At 50.0% G+C, this 19,846-nt stretch overlaps 1 protein-coding gene across 11 annotated transcripts in view; it reads right to left on the reverse strand.

Annotated features, from left to right (window-relative positions):
• Window positions 1-19,846, reverse strand: part of Hdac4 (histone deacetylase 4) — a 260,524-nt gene that overhangs the window by 43,388 nt on the left and 197,290 nt on the right. For 7 of the 11 annotated variants that reach the window (XM_060368864.1, XM_060368865.1, XM_060368872.1 and 4 more), the window contains 6 exons: window positions 15,210-15,326; window positions 14,924-15,122; window positions 12,506-12,744; window positions 5,805-6,059; window positions 3,005-3,191; window positions 1,149-1,282 (listed from right to left, as the gene is read on the reverse strand). In XM_060368864.1, coding sequence (XP_060224847.1) covers window positions 1,149-1,282; window positions 3,005-3,191; window positions 5,805-6,059; window positions 12,506-12,744; window positions 14,924-15,122; window positions 15,210-15,326 — 1,131 coding nt within the window. The remainder of the gene's footprint in view (window positions 1-1,148; window positions 1,283-3,004; window positions 3,192-5,804; window positions 6,060-12,505; window positions 12,745-14,923; window positions 15,123-15,209; window positions 15,327-19,846) is intronic. The other 4 variants (XM_060368871.1, XM_060368867.1, XM_060368870.1 and 1 more) reach the window with 1 other exon arrangement.

Raw genomic sequence — 19,846 nt, forward strand, 5'->3', positions numbered from 1 at the left:
GGGCCTGGACACAGCACACCTACTGTGTCATGGGGGAGAACAAGGTGAGGCTCAACATGATCTTGGACAGGTGTGGGATGAACACTGGAATCCACTGGCAGGTAGGCCAGCCCTCCTGAGAACAAGCATGGCAGCTGGGGAAACTGAGGACCAGAACCTAGAGAGACAGCCCTCCCGGAGCCTTTCGACATAGTTCCAGGGTAAGGGCCTGGCATAAAGGAAGCAGAGGCAAAGCTAACCAGGCTGGGGGGCACTTTCCATGCTGGCCACTGACTCAGAGAACCTTCCATCTGAGGAAAAAAAGGCTCAGAGTTCTCCACACACCCTCAGAGCAGCTTTCTGATATGTTATAGCAGGAAAACACAGTCTTAATGAAGTTGATAGGCCTGATGGGACATGTGGGCTGATCTTCCCTCTGCGTCTTGGATCCTCTCCTCACTGTGTAAGTATGGATGCCCATACTGGTCAGCCACAGAGAGCACGCTGCGAAGTAACTAGGAAGAAGACAGCGACAGCCATGGGGAGTGAGCCTGACACTTTGGGTTTGAGGAGCACAGCACAGTGGTGGCAGCTTCTGTAGAAGACGGAGAAGCTTAGGGAAGCAGTTTGGACTCTGTCACAGGAAGCAGGCAGTATGCCTTCAAGGGCTCATGGACAGGAAGCTATATGACCAACATGGGAGTGCTGGCACTGTGGGTCCTGCAAGAGGTGGGTCTGGCAGAAGGTGACTGGGAAATGAGGACTTCACCGTTAGAAGTTATTATGGCTCAAACCTGTGTGACTAACCTAGTTCTCAAATGAACAGGCTATCACGGAGAAAGGCCAGGTCACACAGCAGGCAGTCTCTTTTATACGTCCCTGTTATGTTGTGGCTTAGCCAGGGGATTATCATCAAACGTTGGCACCTTGGTTTGGACCCTCCAGCTGCCAGAACTGTGTGAGGAGGTAAACAGACCCCTTTGCTTTATAAAGTACAAGCCTCAGATATTCTACCATAGTAACAAAAAAGATGCCAAGGTGAGCTTCTCAAAAGCTCATTGACAATATGGATGACCTTTCTCCATTGCTACAACATGAATACAGCAGGCCAGAGGCCATGTTCGGGAGTAAGCAAGACAGGAGTTCCTCTGTCCCCGTAGAGCCCATACCTCACACTTGCCACGGAGGCCAGTCTCCTGCAGGCGGGACCAGATGCTCTGGATCCTCCCAGCATGCTCCGGGTGGCTGTTGGTATTCCCACAGGTGCACTGATGCTTCAACATCAGCGTGTCATACACAAGGCCTGCAGTGGAGCAGAGCTGAAGTCAGAGCAGTGCCCAGGGCTGAGCCAGCCAATGCCATACATGGCCCTGGTGACAGCAGCAGAATTCCAGGAGGGAACAGAGTAGAGTTGGTTCTTGGTTCAAGTTCACCCTAACCCTTTCCAGGCTGGTACTAAAGGGTCTGGATAAAAACAGAATCAGAGACAGACCCAGCATTGGCCAATATTCCAGTGCAGAAAGACTGGCCGCACCACAGGGCCAAGCTGACCATGCAGCACTGAGGTCTGGCGGCCTCTGGGGTACACTGACTTCTAGGAATGGCAGGTGCTGGCCCTTCAAGGCCAGTCTGCCTGGCCACTGCCCAAGCTCTGCAATAAGCAGGTCTGTCGGGTGGGCACTGCCCGAGGTACCCTGTGGTCCAGGCCAGCATGGGTTTTGTGGCTTGCCAACAGATCCCTTCCAGAGCATTCAGACATGGGGTGAGAGGTGGCATGTAAGGGTTGACTCAAGATGGACACGACTACAAAGGGGGGCTGGACCTCACAGGTGCGATGCACAGACATGCCTATCTGAATGAGCACACACATGAACACAGCTTAGAAGCCGCTATCACAGGTGGTGAGCTAGCCATGGCCGGCCCTGGAGCTACACAAGCAGGGAGCTCTCTTCAGACAGAGGGCAGAGGGCACTGAGAACTGTTCACATGTGAGTTGCCACCGAGGTACCATGCCAGAGTTTACCTTATCTGAGCTGCAGTTCTTTAAGGCCGTGTTAATCTCAGCCAATGGCCAAATGCTCATGGACAGAACATTTGGTGGGTTTTGTGTGGTGCGGTTTTATTTTGGGGTGGGGGTGCAATTTTAATTTCTAGATATTACTAAGAAAACTTTCCCCTAAACAGGACATTTCCTTCTAAGAAAAGAAGGTGGCTGTAGGTGCAGTGTGGGTGCAGTATAAGGTGTATTTTATAAAACCTATGAAGGATCTTCTGTATTTATGTAACTTTTGTATTTGCCATTCTGTATTTATCTAACTTTTCATCACTTCATTAGAAAGAAGTGCTAAATCAGAACACTAAAAAGAACCAGCCTAGCTTCCCTGCTTGTCACCACAGGGAACTCTTGGAGATGGTGTGGCCCTCTTGAGAGTATGGTCTCTGTCCCTGCCTCTATGCAGCTGTGGCCCACATTCCTCTGCTGAGCTCACTCCAGACCTGTGGACCTTTTAGGCACAAGCTAAGGTGCCACTGAGACTCTGTTTTCAGCCCACAGAGCCGGTGTGGTGCCAGAGGGGCAGAGAGGTCCAGAGTCAATTCCAGGTCTTCTGTGCTATGCTCCAGCAGGGCTTACCACGGACCAATGTACAGGCTGTCACTGGGGCCTCATAGAAGTGCTTTTGTCCTAGGCTTGGTTTAGGGGAGTGTGTGCAGAAGATTAAGGCTGCTATTTCCACTGACCAAGAATGGAAGCTGGGAAGCCCCATACTGGTACACCCACAGGTAGGGCTGCTTTCCACAGGGGAAAGACAAGGAAGGTTTTCTAAGCTGTGACCAGCCCAGAGTAACAGCATCATGGTGTGCCACCTTGACTGACTGGCTGTCAGGCCTGGCATGGTGCTGGCTGCTTATCTCTGGATAGTGTGGCCTGTGTGCTTCCCAGACTCAGCCGAAGGCTGAACCCTTAGCCTCTCACTGGTGACTTGTTCCACGGCCCCCCTCCCACAAGCAACAGGTCATGAGTTACCTGTGGTGAACCTTGGTTTGGTGGGGGGTTCCTGGACTGACATGGGGAAGGTGGCAGATGCCGGGGAGGACTGTGCCCGAGACAGAGGTCTGTGGCTGCCAAACGATACAGGGATGCCGGCAGCCTCCATAGATGCCTGGTAGTTCCTTAGCTGGTGGATCCTCTGCTGCTCTAGCAGGAGAGCTTGCTGCAGGACAGGAAAGAGGGCCATTAGTGGCAGACCATTTCCCACCAGTCAGTGACACTTATTACAGTCACCCATAGCCACTGTGTAACAACTAAACATGGAGGCATGACCCAACCATGGGTCATGATCTGAGCAGGATCACAAGAAGAGAAGGCACTTGACACACAGGCCCTGCTTAAGAGGATGAGGGGACTTGCTACCTCAAAGGCCTACAGGGAGGTTTGGTCCAGGTGGGGCTCAGGAAGAGTTCTCTAAAGAGATGGTGAACAATGGTAGAGGGCTGGTATTGACAGGGGTTGAGTCCTTGGCTGGGAGAATTACTCTGGAGTGACAATGGTACAGTGAATGTACATGGCACCCCTCCACAGGTTCTTCTGGTAGTGAAAGGGTGACTAATCTGTGGGCCAAAGTGAGCAGGGAGCAAAGGCAGACACAGAAGGGCCAGCTCTATATTGTCTAATGTGCTCCCACCCTGGCCTCTGACCACTCTAGTGGTCATTCTCATGCTAGGAAGGTCAGAGTGGTGGGGAGAAAAAGGGACGTGCTACTGCCCACTGCAGAGATGGATGACACTGGGATGACAAGGGCACACCGTGGAGGAGGCAGATCTAGCTGGGTGTCTGTGTAGTATAAGGTCACAACTCAGAGGATTAGCCACCCTGAGGGATGTGGACCCTAATGGGGACTCTGGGGACTGGCGGAGGTACATGTCCCTATGGAAAGTCAACCAGCTGGGAGGAGTGAGGCAAAAATGAGATTCCCATGGTTGGTCTGTCCAGAGGCAGTAGTGAGCAGAGGAAGCCTCTTCCTAGGGCCCCAAGCTAGCTGAAAAAGGAAACTGTGTCATCCCATGCCACTGCTACATGTTAAAAGGAAGTCCAATAGAAGTTTGTGCCCAGCCCCAGAAACCTCATCCCAAGATGGACAGATCTTATGGTCTTGGAGAATGTTCACTCCTGAGAAGCAGGATACTTTACCCAGATGCTTGTAGTCACCTGTAGACAGGAGGCAAGCTGCAGACCCTGGGGCCACAGGAGGGAGGCAGAGCACCTCCTTTAGAAGGGCCATAAATACCCACGCAGAAGCAGAAGGCCTAGAGCCTCTACAGCTTGCATCAGACTGCGGGGACCAGGCCACTAAACAGCTGACTCTGAGTGATATCCCGTGTGTACTTCCACAAACCGTCGTGCCTGAGGTTCCCATGAAGGAGTCTTACTGGTTGTTCTCCAGAGAAAGTAAGGACTCCTAAGGACTATCTCAGGCTTGGATCATCTGGTGTCTACAAAACACTAGTCCCAAAAGCAGCTAATGAAATATCTGACATAGATCTGTGTGGTAACAGAACACTGGGGTTCAATGAGAGCATGTTGGCATTGGCTTTTTCTGAGGGTTTACTCCAGACATGACAAACTTGTTCCCATTTCCCTTTGGGTCCATCAGCCTGGGGCAGCAGACAGTCCTAGCCACTAACTGTCCTGAGTGCCTGGTTCACAAGACCAATGGCATTTGTTACCCTCTGTTAATTCTACTATATCTTAAAGAGTGGTAGTTATGTGATGGGAGCTAAGTATCCCCAGGGTCAAATGGGCCACCTTTGCCCGAGACCAGACAAAAGCATCACAGAGCTGGGTGCTGGGGACAGACTATGGGACCTGGTCCCAATGAAGATATCCAGGAGATTCTAAGCCACCCTCATGCTGTGGCTGCTACCTAGCTGTTCCAGGGACCATATGAGAATGAAAGTCAACAGCTGCTTGCTGGAGGAACCTTGATGTTCTGGTATTACCAAGTACTATGGAGAAGCAGCAGTAGTAGTCACATGTGTCATGGGACTGAGAAGTGGCTCGGCTGGGAGAATCCTAGAGTCCTGTGAGCCTATGCCCTACAATAGGACCCAAGTACTGCTTCTTGGGAATACAACTAGAGTCCATGACTCTGGCTCCCCTGGATTTCCTGGTACTCCTGAGGCAAAAGCAGCCTCTCTGGGGTTCTCTGGCTTCTAATCCAGGGCTTCCTTCTCCCTGTCCAACTGTCCCTCGTCTTTTTAGACATGTGCCAGTTTACCTTTCATTGCAAATTAAGTCACTCATTGAACCTCCTCAGTCTCTGGCAGTCTGCTACTGTGTACTGCACCCTGGACCTCACTGGCTTCTCTGAATCTGAAGGATGATCACCTAAGGTCCCAGTCTGATCAGACCCCACCCACCCCCCCTTTTTTTTTTTTTTTTTTTTGATACATGGTCTCACTATGCGGTCCCAATTGGCCTGAATTCATTTTGTAAACCAGGTCAACCTTGAACTCACAGATATCTGCCTGACTGTCTCCAGTCCTCCGATTAAAAGTCACGCACCACCACCTCCAGCTCCCTTGCTCCAGTTTTAGTGGTTAGGCTGAATCCCACTAACCACCTACAGTCTCCCATACCTGAGGAAAAAGTGCAGACCATGTGCTCAAGAAGGTACGGGAACACCTTCAGAGGGCAGGAAAGTATACAATAAACACACCCTACCTCCCATGAAGGCAGGAAGATCACTAGGGCCAAAACAGTGAGTGTCTGTGATTCAGAGGACAGGAGAAGCTGAGGTCAACTGCCTGATTTCCTCATTCCACACCTGTCTGAAGAGCAGCTCCTGCTCAGTGGCTGGGCGCTGGCTGGGTTCCGCCTCTCGAGTGGGCTCCACCTCCTCCTCCTCACTCTCGATGGGCTCCTGTTTGACCTGCACACCAGCTAGGGAAGGCTCCTTCTGCCCAGGGAGCCGGTCTAGGTAGGGCTCATCCAGCAAGGCCTGGTGCTCACGGAGCTCCTCCTCCGTCTCCTCAGGGTGGCTCTCAGGCTGCCGAGGTGGCTCACTGGGTTTAGAGATCATCTACAGTGCAGAGGAGACAAGGGAAGTTAGGACAGTCATGGGACCGGAAGAATCTCTTCCACACTCCACAGTTCGGGAATGTTCTACCAAGAACTTGTGTGATCCAGGGCTGGCAACTGCTTTTTACCCACATACCATGGACCTTAGCATCATCTGAGATGCACAGGAAGTGATGCTTAGGGCTAAGATGATGTAGCCTGCAGACAGGTACCAGGTACTCAGTACTAACGCAGTGTATCTGTGTGCCCAGAAGAGAGACACTGCAGGTGTGAACTCAATGTGCAGAGGAGAATAAAGGTAAGCAGCAGAGAAGCCAGTGCCAGCCACACACACAGTCACAGGTGCTGAGGGCATCAGAGGCAGACATCAGGTACCCTGTGGCGAGGAGCCAGTATAGGACTGGGAGGGTCCAGAAAGAAGTTCTTCAAAAGGTTAGGGAAGTCACACACTGAAAGGACCTTCAGGACATGCCATCAGTTTGTGGGCAGCAGTGTTGGCGGTGCCTTGTCAGAAGCATGTGCCAAGCTCCCCAGCTAATTTTTACTAAGCTACCACATGGTTGTACAGGCAAGATTTCTCCAATTATGTTCTGAAGGCCTACCCTACTGGAGATCTTACTCCTAAAACCCCAAAACACAAAGGTAGACAGGTGGAAGACAGAGACAGGGAGACAGTGGCCATAGGGTACGTCTTCTGACAAGATGGATGGGCTCTGTGGGACATAGTGTAGTGATGGTGGAAACTGTTCTGTATCTTAAGCCTTCTCACTATACACATGCATACAATGGGGCAGCTGAGTGAAGTCCTAGACGTGTTAACTGGCATGGCGGAGATCATGTCATACTGTGCACATGCAGATCACCACACTGTACACTGTCAACGGCCTCAATAAAGGTAGGCAAAGCCCATGTCAAACTAGTGGGCTCTCAAGCCTCTCTCCAGATGACGGGAAAGACTAGGCAAGCAGGCTTCAACAGAAGTACACTGTTAGCTGTTTGTTCCGCCTCATAGTTTGCGATATGCTCATGCCACCTTCCTCTTGCGCACTCCTAACTCCTAACTCCAGCTTTGGGTTGGAGAAGGGCAGGTGACACCATTCTGGCAAGCAGATGCATTCTAATTAGTAACAGGATGAGGTGAGCTGGGTGTCTGATGTCAGGTTTGCTGAGATTGGGCCCTTTCAGGTCAGTGCTATGGCAGCGATGGAAGGGACAGAGTACCTTGAGGTGACATAGAAGAAATTTTCTGGGGAAGGTGGCTTCAACTGCTAGAGAGACAATAGCAGAGGGACAGCCAAGATCCAAAAAGGAAAGAACAAGGGAAGCTCGGTGGATGGGGCTGGGAACGACCTAGGACCTGTACAACAGGCCACCACTGCACAGAAGGACACAGGTGTAAGAGAGGTGGCAATGGGGCTATGACTACAGAGACAGACCACGAAGATCAGAACGTGGGAGAGGGCTCAAAAGACTTCCCCTTTGGCTCTGGGTGGGGAACAGCTGGGGAGTACAAGCTGCAATTTGGTAGAAAGTATAAGCACTGGGATGCAGATGACAGGTCTGGACTAGGGACAACTGTCTTCAGGAAATACTATGTAGAGACAGAGGTAGAGAGGTCGGCCTAGAACAAAGATGTTCAAGCAGTCTTCAAGCAAGACTAAGGCCTTTTCTTCCTTCTTCTGTCTGTCTCTCTTACACACACACACACACACACACACACACACACACACACACGCATGAGGGAAGGAGGGGGGTGAAGAAAAGGAAGAAAGAGGTATAATCTATGTGTATGGCTGACCCACCCAAATGACTGGGCCCTCAGGAAGTCAGGTCATTGTAAAGGCTCAGCGCTAAGTGTTTACAAGTGCCTAGCACGTGATAGACTCGAACCCAGTTTCCTCCCTACTCTACGGTAGCACTCAGAAAACAAAATAACTGTTCAAAGTAGGCCATGATAGGTAGAGGCTGTTACAGGAAGGGTGCAGGGTGTCTTCTGAGAGGAGGGAGCAGGGCAAGTGTGCTGGGTTTGTCTAACACGATCTTTATGTTTCAACACTGACGAAAAGCTGTTAGAAGAGCACACTCAGCCTTTCACCTTAGCATCTTCGGCTCAGCAACAGACAGAGGGGCCTTTTCTCCCCTCTGATACCTTTATGTGAACCTCTGAGCTCATGGCCCTCACAACAATAGGCCTCTGTCCAATGGTCCCACAGTGACCCCCTAACAACTTTTGTACCCCTTTCTGGCTTGAACACGTCCCGTATTCTATGTGGAGTCGTGTTTCTTCAGTGTCCTTGTACCATTTATGGCTCTGAGTACCTCCTGTCTCTGAGATTACAGTTCGGTTGCTCACTGGACAATATTCAACTTCCTTAAAACTGGAGTCTGCCTAGTTAATCCAGGCAGGAACTCTGAAAGTGACATGTAAAGCAAAGGAACGTCCCCTTAGAACCCTGGTCTCCTGTTAGCTGGCTTGTCACCTCAATGCTGACTGCCTGTGGCTTAGGAGAGTGCCTCTGGGAAAGGTGGGGGAGTGCTCACATCAGTACATGGTTGTGAGACTCTTCTCTTTGCTGTGTCTGATGCTGGGAAGGCCTTAGGCTTCTTGCTCTTGATGTCCTCCCTGTGTCCTCCTCTCATATGTCAAATGGCCTCCACTGCCAGGACACACTTCCTCTCCAAGTTGGGTATAGGCTGCTGACAACGTGGGAGCTTAGTGCTGCCACACAGGCAGGTCTGCAGCCTTGGCAGGGACCAGGCAGGCAGAAACTGCAGAGCAGGGAGCAGGGAGCAGGGAGCAGGGAGCAGGGAGCAGGGAGCAGGGAGGCTCTCATGGGGCCTCAGCTTGGCTAGGCCTCCCTCCAGAGGGTGGCCTACTACGGATATTGCCATGGTAACACTGGCCACTCAGAACCCTGTCAATGATGCAGAACAGGCCACGGCCTGCAGTCGTTGGGCCACTTTGTTTAGCACTGACATAGGTGCTGGTGCAACCAGGCTTTGTAAGCCACAGTCACAGAGATTCTTTCTCTACCTCTTTGAACTTAGCTTTACTTCTTTGTGTCAACAGAAACAGCTTCTTAAAGCAGAGCTGGCTTTGGGAAGCAAACTTGGCCTCAGGCAATATAACAAAAAAGGCCAGTGGAGAGGCAAGTAGCAGCTCGCCAGCATGTCAGTTCCTGTTGTCCAGAGGCCTCTTGGACATCAGAACCCTGCTTTTATCAAGAGATGAGAAGACACATACTACCATATCCAGAACAGCAGGATTGAAACATCAGACTAGAAATCAGAGCCAGAACCCTACTGGCAAGCGCAAGATATCAAAGAACTATCGGATACTCTCCAAAGTAGACCACCCACAGCAGTCCACATTCTCATACACAAGAGAGGGAGGCTCAGGGAGGCCAACACTTTGCCTGCACAAAGATCCAGTGGTCTTGTAGACCCACCATCACTACAAGAACTGCTTTCAACAATGGGGAAGACACCTTTTCCATGGAAAGAGGAAGGCACATTTTCTGAGCACAGCTTCCCACTTTTTGGGACCAAAAACAAACAAGGCCGTGGTGAAGTGGGTCTGGAGGCAACAGTGAAAAGGGGTGCTTCCTTGCCAAGATGAGCATTGCACTCAGAGAGCCTTCTTTCCCTGGAAGGGTTCGTCCTTTGGCCTGCCTTCAGGGAGCACATTAATGTGGGTACAGCACTCATGTCAAGGGCTGACATCCAGTCAGGTACGCTGGCTGCCACTTGAATCCCAAGGAGTCAAGAGGGGGAGCCAGCTCAGCAGCCCTGTTCGGTCCCTTGGAAAAATGGGAATGGTCACAAAAGGCTGTTGAAAATACAATACAATTAGCTCCTCTCACATCATTGGAAGATTGGCACTTTTAATATGGAAGCTGAATGCACAGTGGGCAGTGAGCCCAGCTGTGGTCCCCACTATGTCAAGCAGGAAGTGGACGGCCCTTGGGAACAAGCTTCTCACAGAGCAGGGCAGGAACACGGATGCCAGATAGCACAGAGAACATCACTATCTTCCTGATCGTCCCAGGAAAACATTGTATAAACGTTTCAATCAACTGTCATTTGCTATCACAAATCAATCATGTAACAAGCCCCAGTGAGATTACCCGGCTTCTAAAGTCATCTTCAAAAATATGCCACATGTGAATGGGTGTTTCCTGTCTTCAAACCTCCTACCACCCCACTCAGGTGGTGACATAATGAAGTTAATAATCCTAGGCTGGCACTAGAGAGATGGATATGAAAGTGAATTGACACCTGAGAGTACAGACACTTGGTAGAAGCCTGTCTGCCTGTCTCGCCCCCAGCAAATGCCTTTCCTGTGTAAATAATGGGATGCCTGGAGCCCCCAACTCCTGACATACCCAGAGTGTCAGGCATCAGGGCTGTGGGCTAAGGGACTTGGGGCTAAGGAGCTGATATCATTGTGTCTGACAGGTAGGAGGGGCCTGGCTGAGCCTGTGCTGGGCCTGCAGTCTGTAGCAACTTCCTTGAAAAACCAGTTTGATCCTGGACCTCTTAGCTAGCAGCAGAAATCAAGGTGGGGTGGGTGTGGACAGGAGCCACTTGTCATCCCTCTGTCCTGGGAACATGTGAAGTCAGGCCTCTGATTCACTGTGGGGCTCAGCAGATCCCTTCAGATAGAAAACAGAGCCACCTGTGTATATGCGTTCATCTTCCAGTCTCTTGCCCTGCCCTTCCCCACCATCCACAGGGAAGCCACGGAAAAGGCGTGGAGCCTGACAACAGGCAAAGGACCAATGATGGTGTGCTTGCATCTCAGTCCTCTCTCATTTTCAATTTCCTGTGGTCAATCAACCTCTTAAAAATATTAAATAAAATATTCTAGAAATAAGCAATCCCCGAGTTATAAGCTGTACCCACTCTGTGCTAATTCACTCCATCGCACCTAGGACGGGCAGCCACCCTAGTACAGATATACCGAGTGCTTCTCTCCTCGTTGGTTGATAAGCCTCCTTGTCTCCCCACTTGGCTATTGTTCAGAGGGTTCGGTACTGGCCAGATTCAGGCATCTACTGAGTATCTTGGAATGTATCCCACCCCAGGTAGGTAGCAAGAATAGATCTAATTCTTAAGTCCTGAAATTCACTTTTAAGCTGAACAGTTCAGCAGTTTACAGAACTATATAACCATAACTACAACCTAACTTGGGAACTTTTTCATCGGCCATAAACATAAATGCTGTACCTAGTGACAGTTGTTCACATTTCCTTACAAGCTGTAGCTCGACAGCCACTAACTTAATTCATGTCTCTAAGGCAGTGGTTCTCAACCTACAGGCTGCAATCCCTTTGGAGGTTAGACAACCCTTTCAGAGGGTTCATATACTGGATATCTTGCCTATCAGATATTTACATTACGATTTGTAACAGTAGCAAAAGTACAGTTATGAAATAGCAAGAAAATAATTTCATGGTTGGAGGGTCACCACAACATGAGGAACTATATTAAAGGGTTGCAGCATCAGGAAGGTTGAGAACCAGTGCTCTAAGGCCTCGCCCGTGCTAGTCACTTCCTTCGAGTGAAACACAGCAGTGGCCATCCGTGACTTGTTTACGTTCCTAACTGCCATGTTTTTGGGCCATACATGCTGGAGGACCTAATGACAAAGAGAAGTGTGTTCTGTCATCTGTCACCACGAGATAAACCCTGGGATTACTTACTTCACCATTTGGCTGCTATGAGCAATGCGGATGGGGCGCATGGGCAGGTGTCTGTGAGATATCTCCATTTTTCTGGAGGACAGCTGCTTAGGTGTTTGCAGTACACTCGTCTGAGTTGACACTGAAGACGCTGCCTGACACATCTGGCGAGAACATACTAAGCTCCTCGATTTCCCTGCTTGCCCGCACCACGGCACTAACGTTCCCATTGCCTCCTCCCGCAGATGGGCTAAGAGACTGTGGGCAACCTGAGAGTGCACAGACCTCTCTCTATAGGCTAGCTGCTCCCAAGTTGCCTCTAATGGTGCAATGCCCACGTTTAGAGAGCTGCAGGTGCCAGGTGACTTGAAAAATTTGCTCCAGGAACTCGAGCATATTGTAAAGCTACAGGCCTTGGGTTATAATTTGCTTACGGATCTACTTGGCAAATGACTTTAGAAAATCCCTAAAAGAACTGTCTATGTGAACTGCCTCACGCAAGGATGCGGACGCTTCTTGCAGGGATATGACCCACTACTTAGAGGAGCTAATGGGCTCTGAAGAAGGCTCTGGGCAGCTCTGCACATTAGCTCCACACAAGAGCACACCTCCCTAGGCTCCCAGTCATGGACAGAACATGTGCTCTGTGTTCCTCCCTTTCCTGTTCTGACCCCTCAAGGTCGGCAGGGGCTAAGGAAGGCAGCAAAGCGTACACCACCTGGCTGCAGGTGAGTGGTCCTGGAGGGCAGCAGGACAGACCCACCTTGCTGAGGTGCAGCTGCTGCTGCTGGAACTGTTGCTTGTGCTTCTCCAGGAACTGCTGGTGCTGCTGCTGGATCACTAGGTGCTGCAGGGCCTGTGCGTTCTGCGGCAGGGGTGCAGACTGCGTGCGCCCCAGTGGGCGGTGATGCCGCAGCTTGTGAATGGATGGGGACACCCTGTCCGCACCAACCAGGGACTGTGTGTGGAGGGGCAGCGCCCCCAGGCCTGAAAGATACCAGTCTGAAGATAATATGGAGGAAAAAAAACAGCAGGGGGAAGAGGAAGAAGAGAGGGGAGATGCTGTTGAGTAATCAGTGGAGAAAATGACATGCCTGCCAGCCCAGGTGCCTTCTAGGAAACATGGCTGTCTGCAAACAGGCCCAACTTCAGCTAGAGGCTTAAGTGTGAGCTGGGCTGTAGGGGCAGGGAACATCATCTGAAAGCAGGGCCGCCTGACGACCCCACTGATGCCGTCTCCCCAGGAGCCCACCGAGGAGCACTCCAGAAGGTATGGCAGAACAGCCGGCCTGCCGAGCCTGCCGCAGGTGTCCCCAGAGGGCGGCTGTTTTAGCTCATGCACACCTAATTACCAGAAAGAAGAACAGCTTGCAGCTGACCTGCCGAAACTCACAGACAAACTGACAGCAAGAACCTGTCACCATCACACACCCAGGAACTGCCACGACCTTGACTTTCAGTGGATTCCACCTTAGGAGACTTGACTTTACATCACATACAGAGTGGTGCTGGGAGAGGAAAGGAGGGAAGGAAGCAGATCTTCTCTAAGGGCATGAGAAAGGGGTTGCAGAGAGAGCAAGTGCAGTGACATGGCACAGCATGCAGATAGTGCAGGGCAGCAGCAGCTTCGGACAGACAAACACGAGTTCAAAGTAGTGGGAAGGAATCGGAGAAGAATGCTTGCTCTCACATACTTCCTCTGGTCAGTCTGCCCAGGAGGAGGAGTGTGGTACAAGGCAGGAGTCTGTGCTGAGAGCTGACCCCTTTGCCAGTGAGTACTGTGCTTGGACAGTGCTCTGAGATGAGCAGCTACGGCCACATAAGTAGTGGGATACTGTGCTACTACTCTGGCTTGAATGCTCACGGGTCTAGGCTCTACACACAGTATCATTCATCACTGTTCTACACAATGGGGAACCTAGGCCTCTACGGACAGCTGTGTCTGAGCAGATTAACTCTGTTCAGGAGGCTCCTTTCCACAGGAAAACAGAAGGAACCTATTGAGACCCAGCATCAGGACCACATGACACGGAAGACAGGGGTGCACTGGGAAGATTAGGTGGGACTGCCGGGGAAAGAGTGTGGAGTCTGAAGAAGAATTACAAACAGAGGCCTGACATCCCAGCACTTAGGAGACTGAGGCAGGAGAATCAGTTTGAGGCCAGCCTGGGTAGCAAAGCAAGATTTAGTATCAAAACAGTAGCAAAGGACCAAATAGAGAAAAGAATACAAACCAAAAACCATTCTAACCCAAAAGGAACAGCCTCAACCAGGAGATCAACACCGACCAGGCTACCGGGTGGTAAATGCTTCCTATGGGAGCTGAGTCTTTTCACTTCCTCACTGTGTGCCAGTGTCTCATTCACACGTGGGAAGAAGCAGCTCATAGTGAGTGGCTTCCCAGACAACAGACAAGAAGGGGCCTAAGCATAATGGGCAACTCATAGTCACTGGGACACTGCCCTCCAGAGCTGAGGGTACCAGCAGCCAGAAACGCTGTTCCTGTCTAGATCACTAACTTGGGAGAGCCAAGGGCAGACTGGAGATGAAAAAAAAAAACGCACAAGCCAGAAACACAATACCAAGCCCTACAGACTGATTCATACCAGAAGGCAGGGATACTCCAACTCACCAGCCAGGGGCTGGCCCAGGGAACACTGGAACAAGGCCAGCCCTAGGGTTGCTCTGGCTATGATTCTGAGTGAAACAATAGGTGTGAGGAAGTCAGCCACCGACCTAAGATGGTGTACAACTGGGCAAAGCCACCAATAGGTAAGATTCTGTGTCTCACAAAAAACAGTCCACATGTCATTTCTGAAACATAGTCCCTCCATAGCGTGTTCACCAGGTAAAGGTCACAAGTCTCCTATCTTTTCCTAACTTGCATTTTCCTAAATGTGATCATCCTCAAGCTGAGAAGAGACATCAGCGGTCAGTTCTGAACTTCATGCACTTGCTTCCTTGAGCTACAGGGAAACCTATCAGAGGGAGAACAGGAGGCTAAACAGGGGGCCACTGGCATTGACTTCTGCTCCTTGGTCAGCTTTCTAAGCAGGAGATGGCTCTTTGCCATAGCTGAAGTAGCTATGACATAACCGGGATCCAGAATCTCTGTTGTGTGGGCTCAGGTGTTCTTTCCAGTCCTCTTCAAAAGCTACATGAGGCCTGGCTGTGTTCTTACCTGTGACGAGGGGCGTCTGGGTAGGTGGCTGCTCCAGAAGGACCATATGCTGCAGGAGGGGGTTGTGAGCCGCTCCACCATCCCGCTCCAGGGGCGAGGTGCTCAGGTATGGGGTGAGGTGGGTGCCGGGAAACAGGGAGAGTCGCTGCTGGAGGGCCGGGAGGGCAAGCCTCTCAGCATCCTGCTGGCCTGCTGTGCCCTGAAATGTACAACCGGAATATTCAGGCGGTGGGAACTGAAGCAGGCAACCACCCCATGTCATACAGACCCACAGAGGCCAACTTACAGCAGCAGGGCCAGTGGCAGGAAGTCCCAAGGTGATGTTGGGTAAGGACGGTGATGTGTAGAGGGGGAGTGGGGCGACTGAGCCTTCTCTCGTCACAAGTCTGTGTGCCAAGCTCGTCTGTAGACAGAAGACACTGTGACCCTCAGAGTCTGCCACAGATGCTCCAAGCAGCACATCCAGGACTGCAGGGGCACTTGTAGCAGAAGGTGTGGGCATGTGGTTACCTGGTGCAAAAACAGGCTGCGCGCTCTGTGACCCACGGGTGCGCGTGAGACCTGGTGCAAAAACAGGCTGCGCGCTCTGTGACCCACGGGTGCGCGTGAGACCTGGTGCAAAAACAGGCTGCGCGCTCTGTGACCCACGGGTGCGCGTGAGACCTGGTGCAAAAACAGGCTGCGCGTTCTGTGACCCACGGGTGCGCGTGAGACCTGGTGCGAAAACAGGCTGCATGCTCTGTGACCCACGGGTGCGCGTAAGGCCTTCAAGCATGCCACAGCTAGAGAATCAGGGCTCCCATTCCTGAGTTTCTGCCCTCCTAATGAGCTCTTGCTACCTTGTTTGTTTTTATTCAATTTGTCTACTTACCATAAAACTACGGGTAGGAAGTTTAGAACAATGTATTTCATAATATTTTTTTATAGTTAGGGTTTTTCCAAGAATGACATCAAAAGCAGAAAGTTATTAAGGAGAAAGTTATTAGTAAACAGAAAAAACCTTGTTCTTATAAAAGTTAGGTAATAGTGACAGCAGGCTCTATACAGGAAAGACAATGACTAAAATATAAAGAAGTTGTCAATCAAAGACCAATTAACATGAGAGCAGAACTCAATAAAGACAATAACAAAAGAACCCATATTAAGGAAAATGAAAAACAAAAACAAAACAATAAAACAACATTCAACTTTATCAGTGACCGAAAACATATTTACCAATTCATCCAACTGACAGACTTTCTAAAAGCTCAGAAAAGCTAAAACACATGGTCACAGGATTATAAACTGCTGTACTTTCTGCAGACTGATTTGGCAATCTGTCTGGAAGCCTTAAAAGCTGACTGGGAAATAGAAGAGCTGGAGAGGACAGGGTCTCCACAAGGAGAGCAACAGAACCAGAAAATTTGAACACAGGGAACTTCCCAGAGACTCATACTCCAACCAAGGACTATTCATAGAGATAACCCAGAACCCCTGCACAGATGTAGCCCAGGGCAGTTCAGGGTCCAATTGGGTTACATAGTAATGTGAAGAGGGACTGCCTCTGACATAATCTGACTGGCCTACTCTTTGATCACCTCCCCCTGGGGGGGAGCAGCCTTACCAGGCCACAGTAGAGGACAATGCAGCCACTTTTGATGTGAACTGATGGACTAAGATCAGAAAGGAGAGGAGAACCTCCCCTATCAGTGGACTTGGGGAGTGGCATGCATGCAGAGGGAGGAGGGAGGGTGGGATTGGGAGGGGAGGAGGGAGGGGCTTATGGGGGATACAAAATGAATAAAGTGTAATTGTTGAAAAATTAAAAAAAAAAAAAAAAGCCGAGTTGCTCTTGACTGAGGATGCAGTGGTAAGAAAAGGGCCCCCAAGCACATGAAGACAGCCACAGCACCATTTAAGCAGTCACATGAAGGCAGCAATATGTGGCTTCAGCCATGCCAGTCAAACTTAAAAGAACACAGGGCCTCGTCAGCACACAAGAGGTCAGGAACTGGCCTGATAAGCATGGCAGCTGTTACTATTGTTTATTAGTGGTTATCATCCGTCATTACTGGTGTCATTTCTAAAGTTAGCGTTAAGAGCAAGAGGTAGAGTAGGTTAAGGTTAGGACTAGGTTAGTCTTGGGGTCAGGGACAGAGCAAGGTTAAGGCTTAGGCTTGGTGGCAGAGCCAGGGTTAGGATTGTGAGTAGGTTAGGTTACAGCTTGGCATAAAGTTAGTGTTAAATGAACTAGGGTTTAGGTTAGTTTTAGGGTTTGGGCTGGAAACAGGGTTATGATTTCATTTAGGACTAGTGTATGAGCTAGCATGAAGTTTAGGGTGAGAGCTAGCGTTTGTGTCTACATGTTAGGTCTACAGTTATAGCTAGGGCTAGGGTTAGGTGTAGGGCTAAGGTTAGAATTAGGACTATGTTCTGTTAAGACTATGGCCCGTCAGTCAGTATTTGAGGTGTAGAGCTTTAGTGTGGTATTAGGGTTAAGGTTTTGGATACGGTCAGGGCTAGGATGAACACAGAATGTCCCAGCTAGGATTGCCATTACGGTTAGTTTTATACTATTTCTGCCTGGGGTGCAGGGTGGGACGGGGCCATTGTCTGGAGTGGTCTAATATGTGTCCTATCAACTCTTTTTGCAGGTAGATGGACAGGCCTTGCTCAGAAGAATGGTGTTTCATCTCCACCATGCCAACAAATGAGACTATAGGATGCTAGTTCCTGGTTTGAGAAGGCTGTACGTAAGCATAATGTGGTGTTTACCACGAATACACAATCCCATTTTCTATTAGTTCTTTTAGTGTACTATGTAATTAAGGCTGGGAAACATTATTAACATAGTAAAATCTCATTCCCTGAACAAAAAGTAAAATTACATAGGCTAAAAGTTACTGATGAACAATGGTCACCTGTCTGGCCAGAACATAATTTCTTCCTTCCTGCAAAAGTACAGGTGGCCAATTTCCTTCCGTTTATGTCAGAGACCCTGGCTTTCATGATGCCTTGGGGAGCTACCTGGGATCAGTGTACCAGACTGAATGCCTCAGGGCTGTGACAGGAGGCAGGAAAGACAGCTGCCTACCTTGTACCACCTAGCCCAGAGCAAGGGCAGTTCATACATATGCAACATGAGCAACGACCAAAGGGCTTCTGAGAAAGTTCTTTTAGAAAAGAACTTAGAAGTGTCAGTCAGTCAGTCAGTCAGCCAGCCAGCCAGCCAGCCAGCCAGTCAATTTGTCTCTTTTGTGTTTGTGTGTATTATGCACGTATCAAAAGTAAAAGTACTTTCAAGTATCACTTCCGGAAATGTGTTTTGGTTAGTTGAGAACAAAATAAGTAGTCTCTAATGTTTACAAAGACGTATCTCTTACCGCCCAGGCGGCAGCCGCTTAGAGGGTTTCCTTGTGGGACTAGACTTGCCCTGGTTACGTTCACCTGCTCACACAAGACGTATTTGTGGTGTCTCCTGTCTTCAGGCCAGAGTACATTAGGCGCTTACAGGAAGAGCCCCTCAGAGCTCTGTCCCCTACAGAACAGGCCCCTCAGCTTCCGGAGTGAACCAGGGCTAGTGGCCAGAGCCTGGGCACACCTTGCAGGAGTGTGAGCATGTGCAGTTTGTAACAGAGGTGTGTTAGCTACCAGCACTTCTCCTCCTGCAGAGACAGACCTTTAGAACACAGCCGTGGTTCCTCAAGGACCCCATAATGCATAGTCAGTACATGAGCAGCCCTCAGCCACAGCTCATCCAATTCTAGGATCTAAAATTCAAAAGGAATGTCCACATGTGACCCAGTACTCAAATGCCAGCTCTGCCTGTAACAATGACCGCCTGAGGAGAAACACTGGCAACCTCACTAGTCTTGGAGATGCTCTGTATGCTCTATTGATTTGTGGTAGCTCAATTTACACATTTAGGCTTTGTAAAGATCAACACATAACTTAAATTGGAGCAAGGGCTCTCCACCCAAATGAGGAGCTGTTACACTACTCTGATTTATCTAACTGCCCACATCACATATGTATCTGGGCCCATGGCCAACACGGGGGAACTGGAGTTAACATCCGAGGGCAGGAAGCAGTTTTGTGGTTGTGCTCTGAGGCTAATCACAGGTAGGTCTCAGCCATAACCTCCTCAGTCTTGCAAAAGGGCTGTTAAAACTTCTAACAACCTACGAAAATACCTACTGGGGAGGTTAAAGAATGCAAACAGCGAGAGAATATGCGCACACAGTAAGAGACCTCGGTGCAGCGGAGTGGACCTCAATCTTCGCCATGACCCTGATTTCCAATTATCTAGACAGGACGGAGCTAGAAACCCGAAATGAAAATGCTAAGCACCACTCCTGTGTATCTCACCTGAGGCCATCAGCTCTTTGGAAGGACAAGACCCATTTCTAAATACTGAAGAAGTCAGTCAGTAACTATATTACCAATAAAGACTCCTGTAAGCTAGGAGCTCCCAAGAAATTTCCCACTCACTCTACTCACACACAGAAGACAGAAGTTCTGGGCTAAACCCCAAAAAAGCTGTTTCTGGGTGTTCTGCCCCATCCTGGCCTGTAGTAGCAGCAGCATGGACAGTCTAAGGTCTGTGTTTCCACCCACGGCCTGGAAAGAGCCTTCCTTCCTCACCTATGGGAGGCTTTCTCTGCTCCTGCATCCTGGGCCCGGCTGTGGGTCAGCGATGCTGTGGAGTGGTGGAAGTATGGAGGGAATGTGCTGGGACCTGCTGTACTGGAAAACCACCTTGGACCCATCTTTTCATTTCTGATCCTTTCCTTTCTCCCACATTAGTGTCCACCAGTAACTTTCATTTCCCTAACACTTAATTTTGTTGGCTATTGTAATTTGTGTATCTCAAATATGTCTTCTTCACCCCACAACCGTTCTCACAGGCCTGCTGCTTGCCCCATGTGCCTTAGCACATCATGT

Source organism: Meriones unguiculatus, chromosome 15 (assembly GCF_030254825.1).
Source record: "Meriones unguiculatus strain TT.TT164.6M chromosome 15, Bangor_MerUng_6.1, whole genome shotgun sequence".
Taxonomy (NCBI): domain Eukaryota; kingdom Metazoa; phylum Chordata; class Mammalia; order Rodentia; family Muridae; genus Meriones; species Meriones unguiculatus.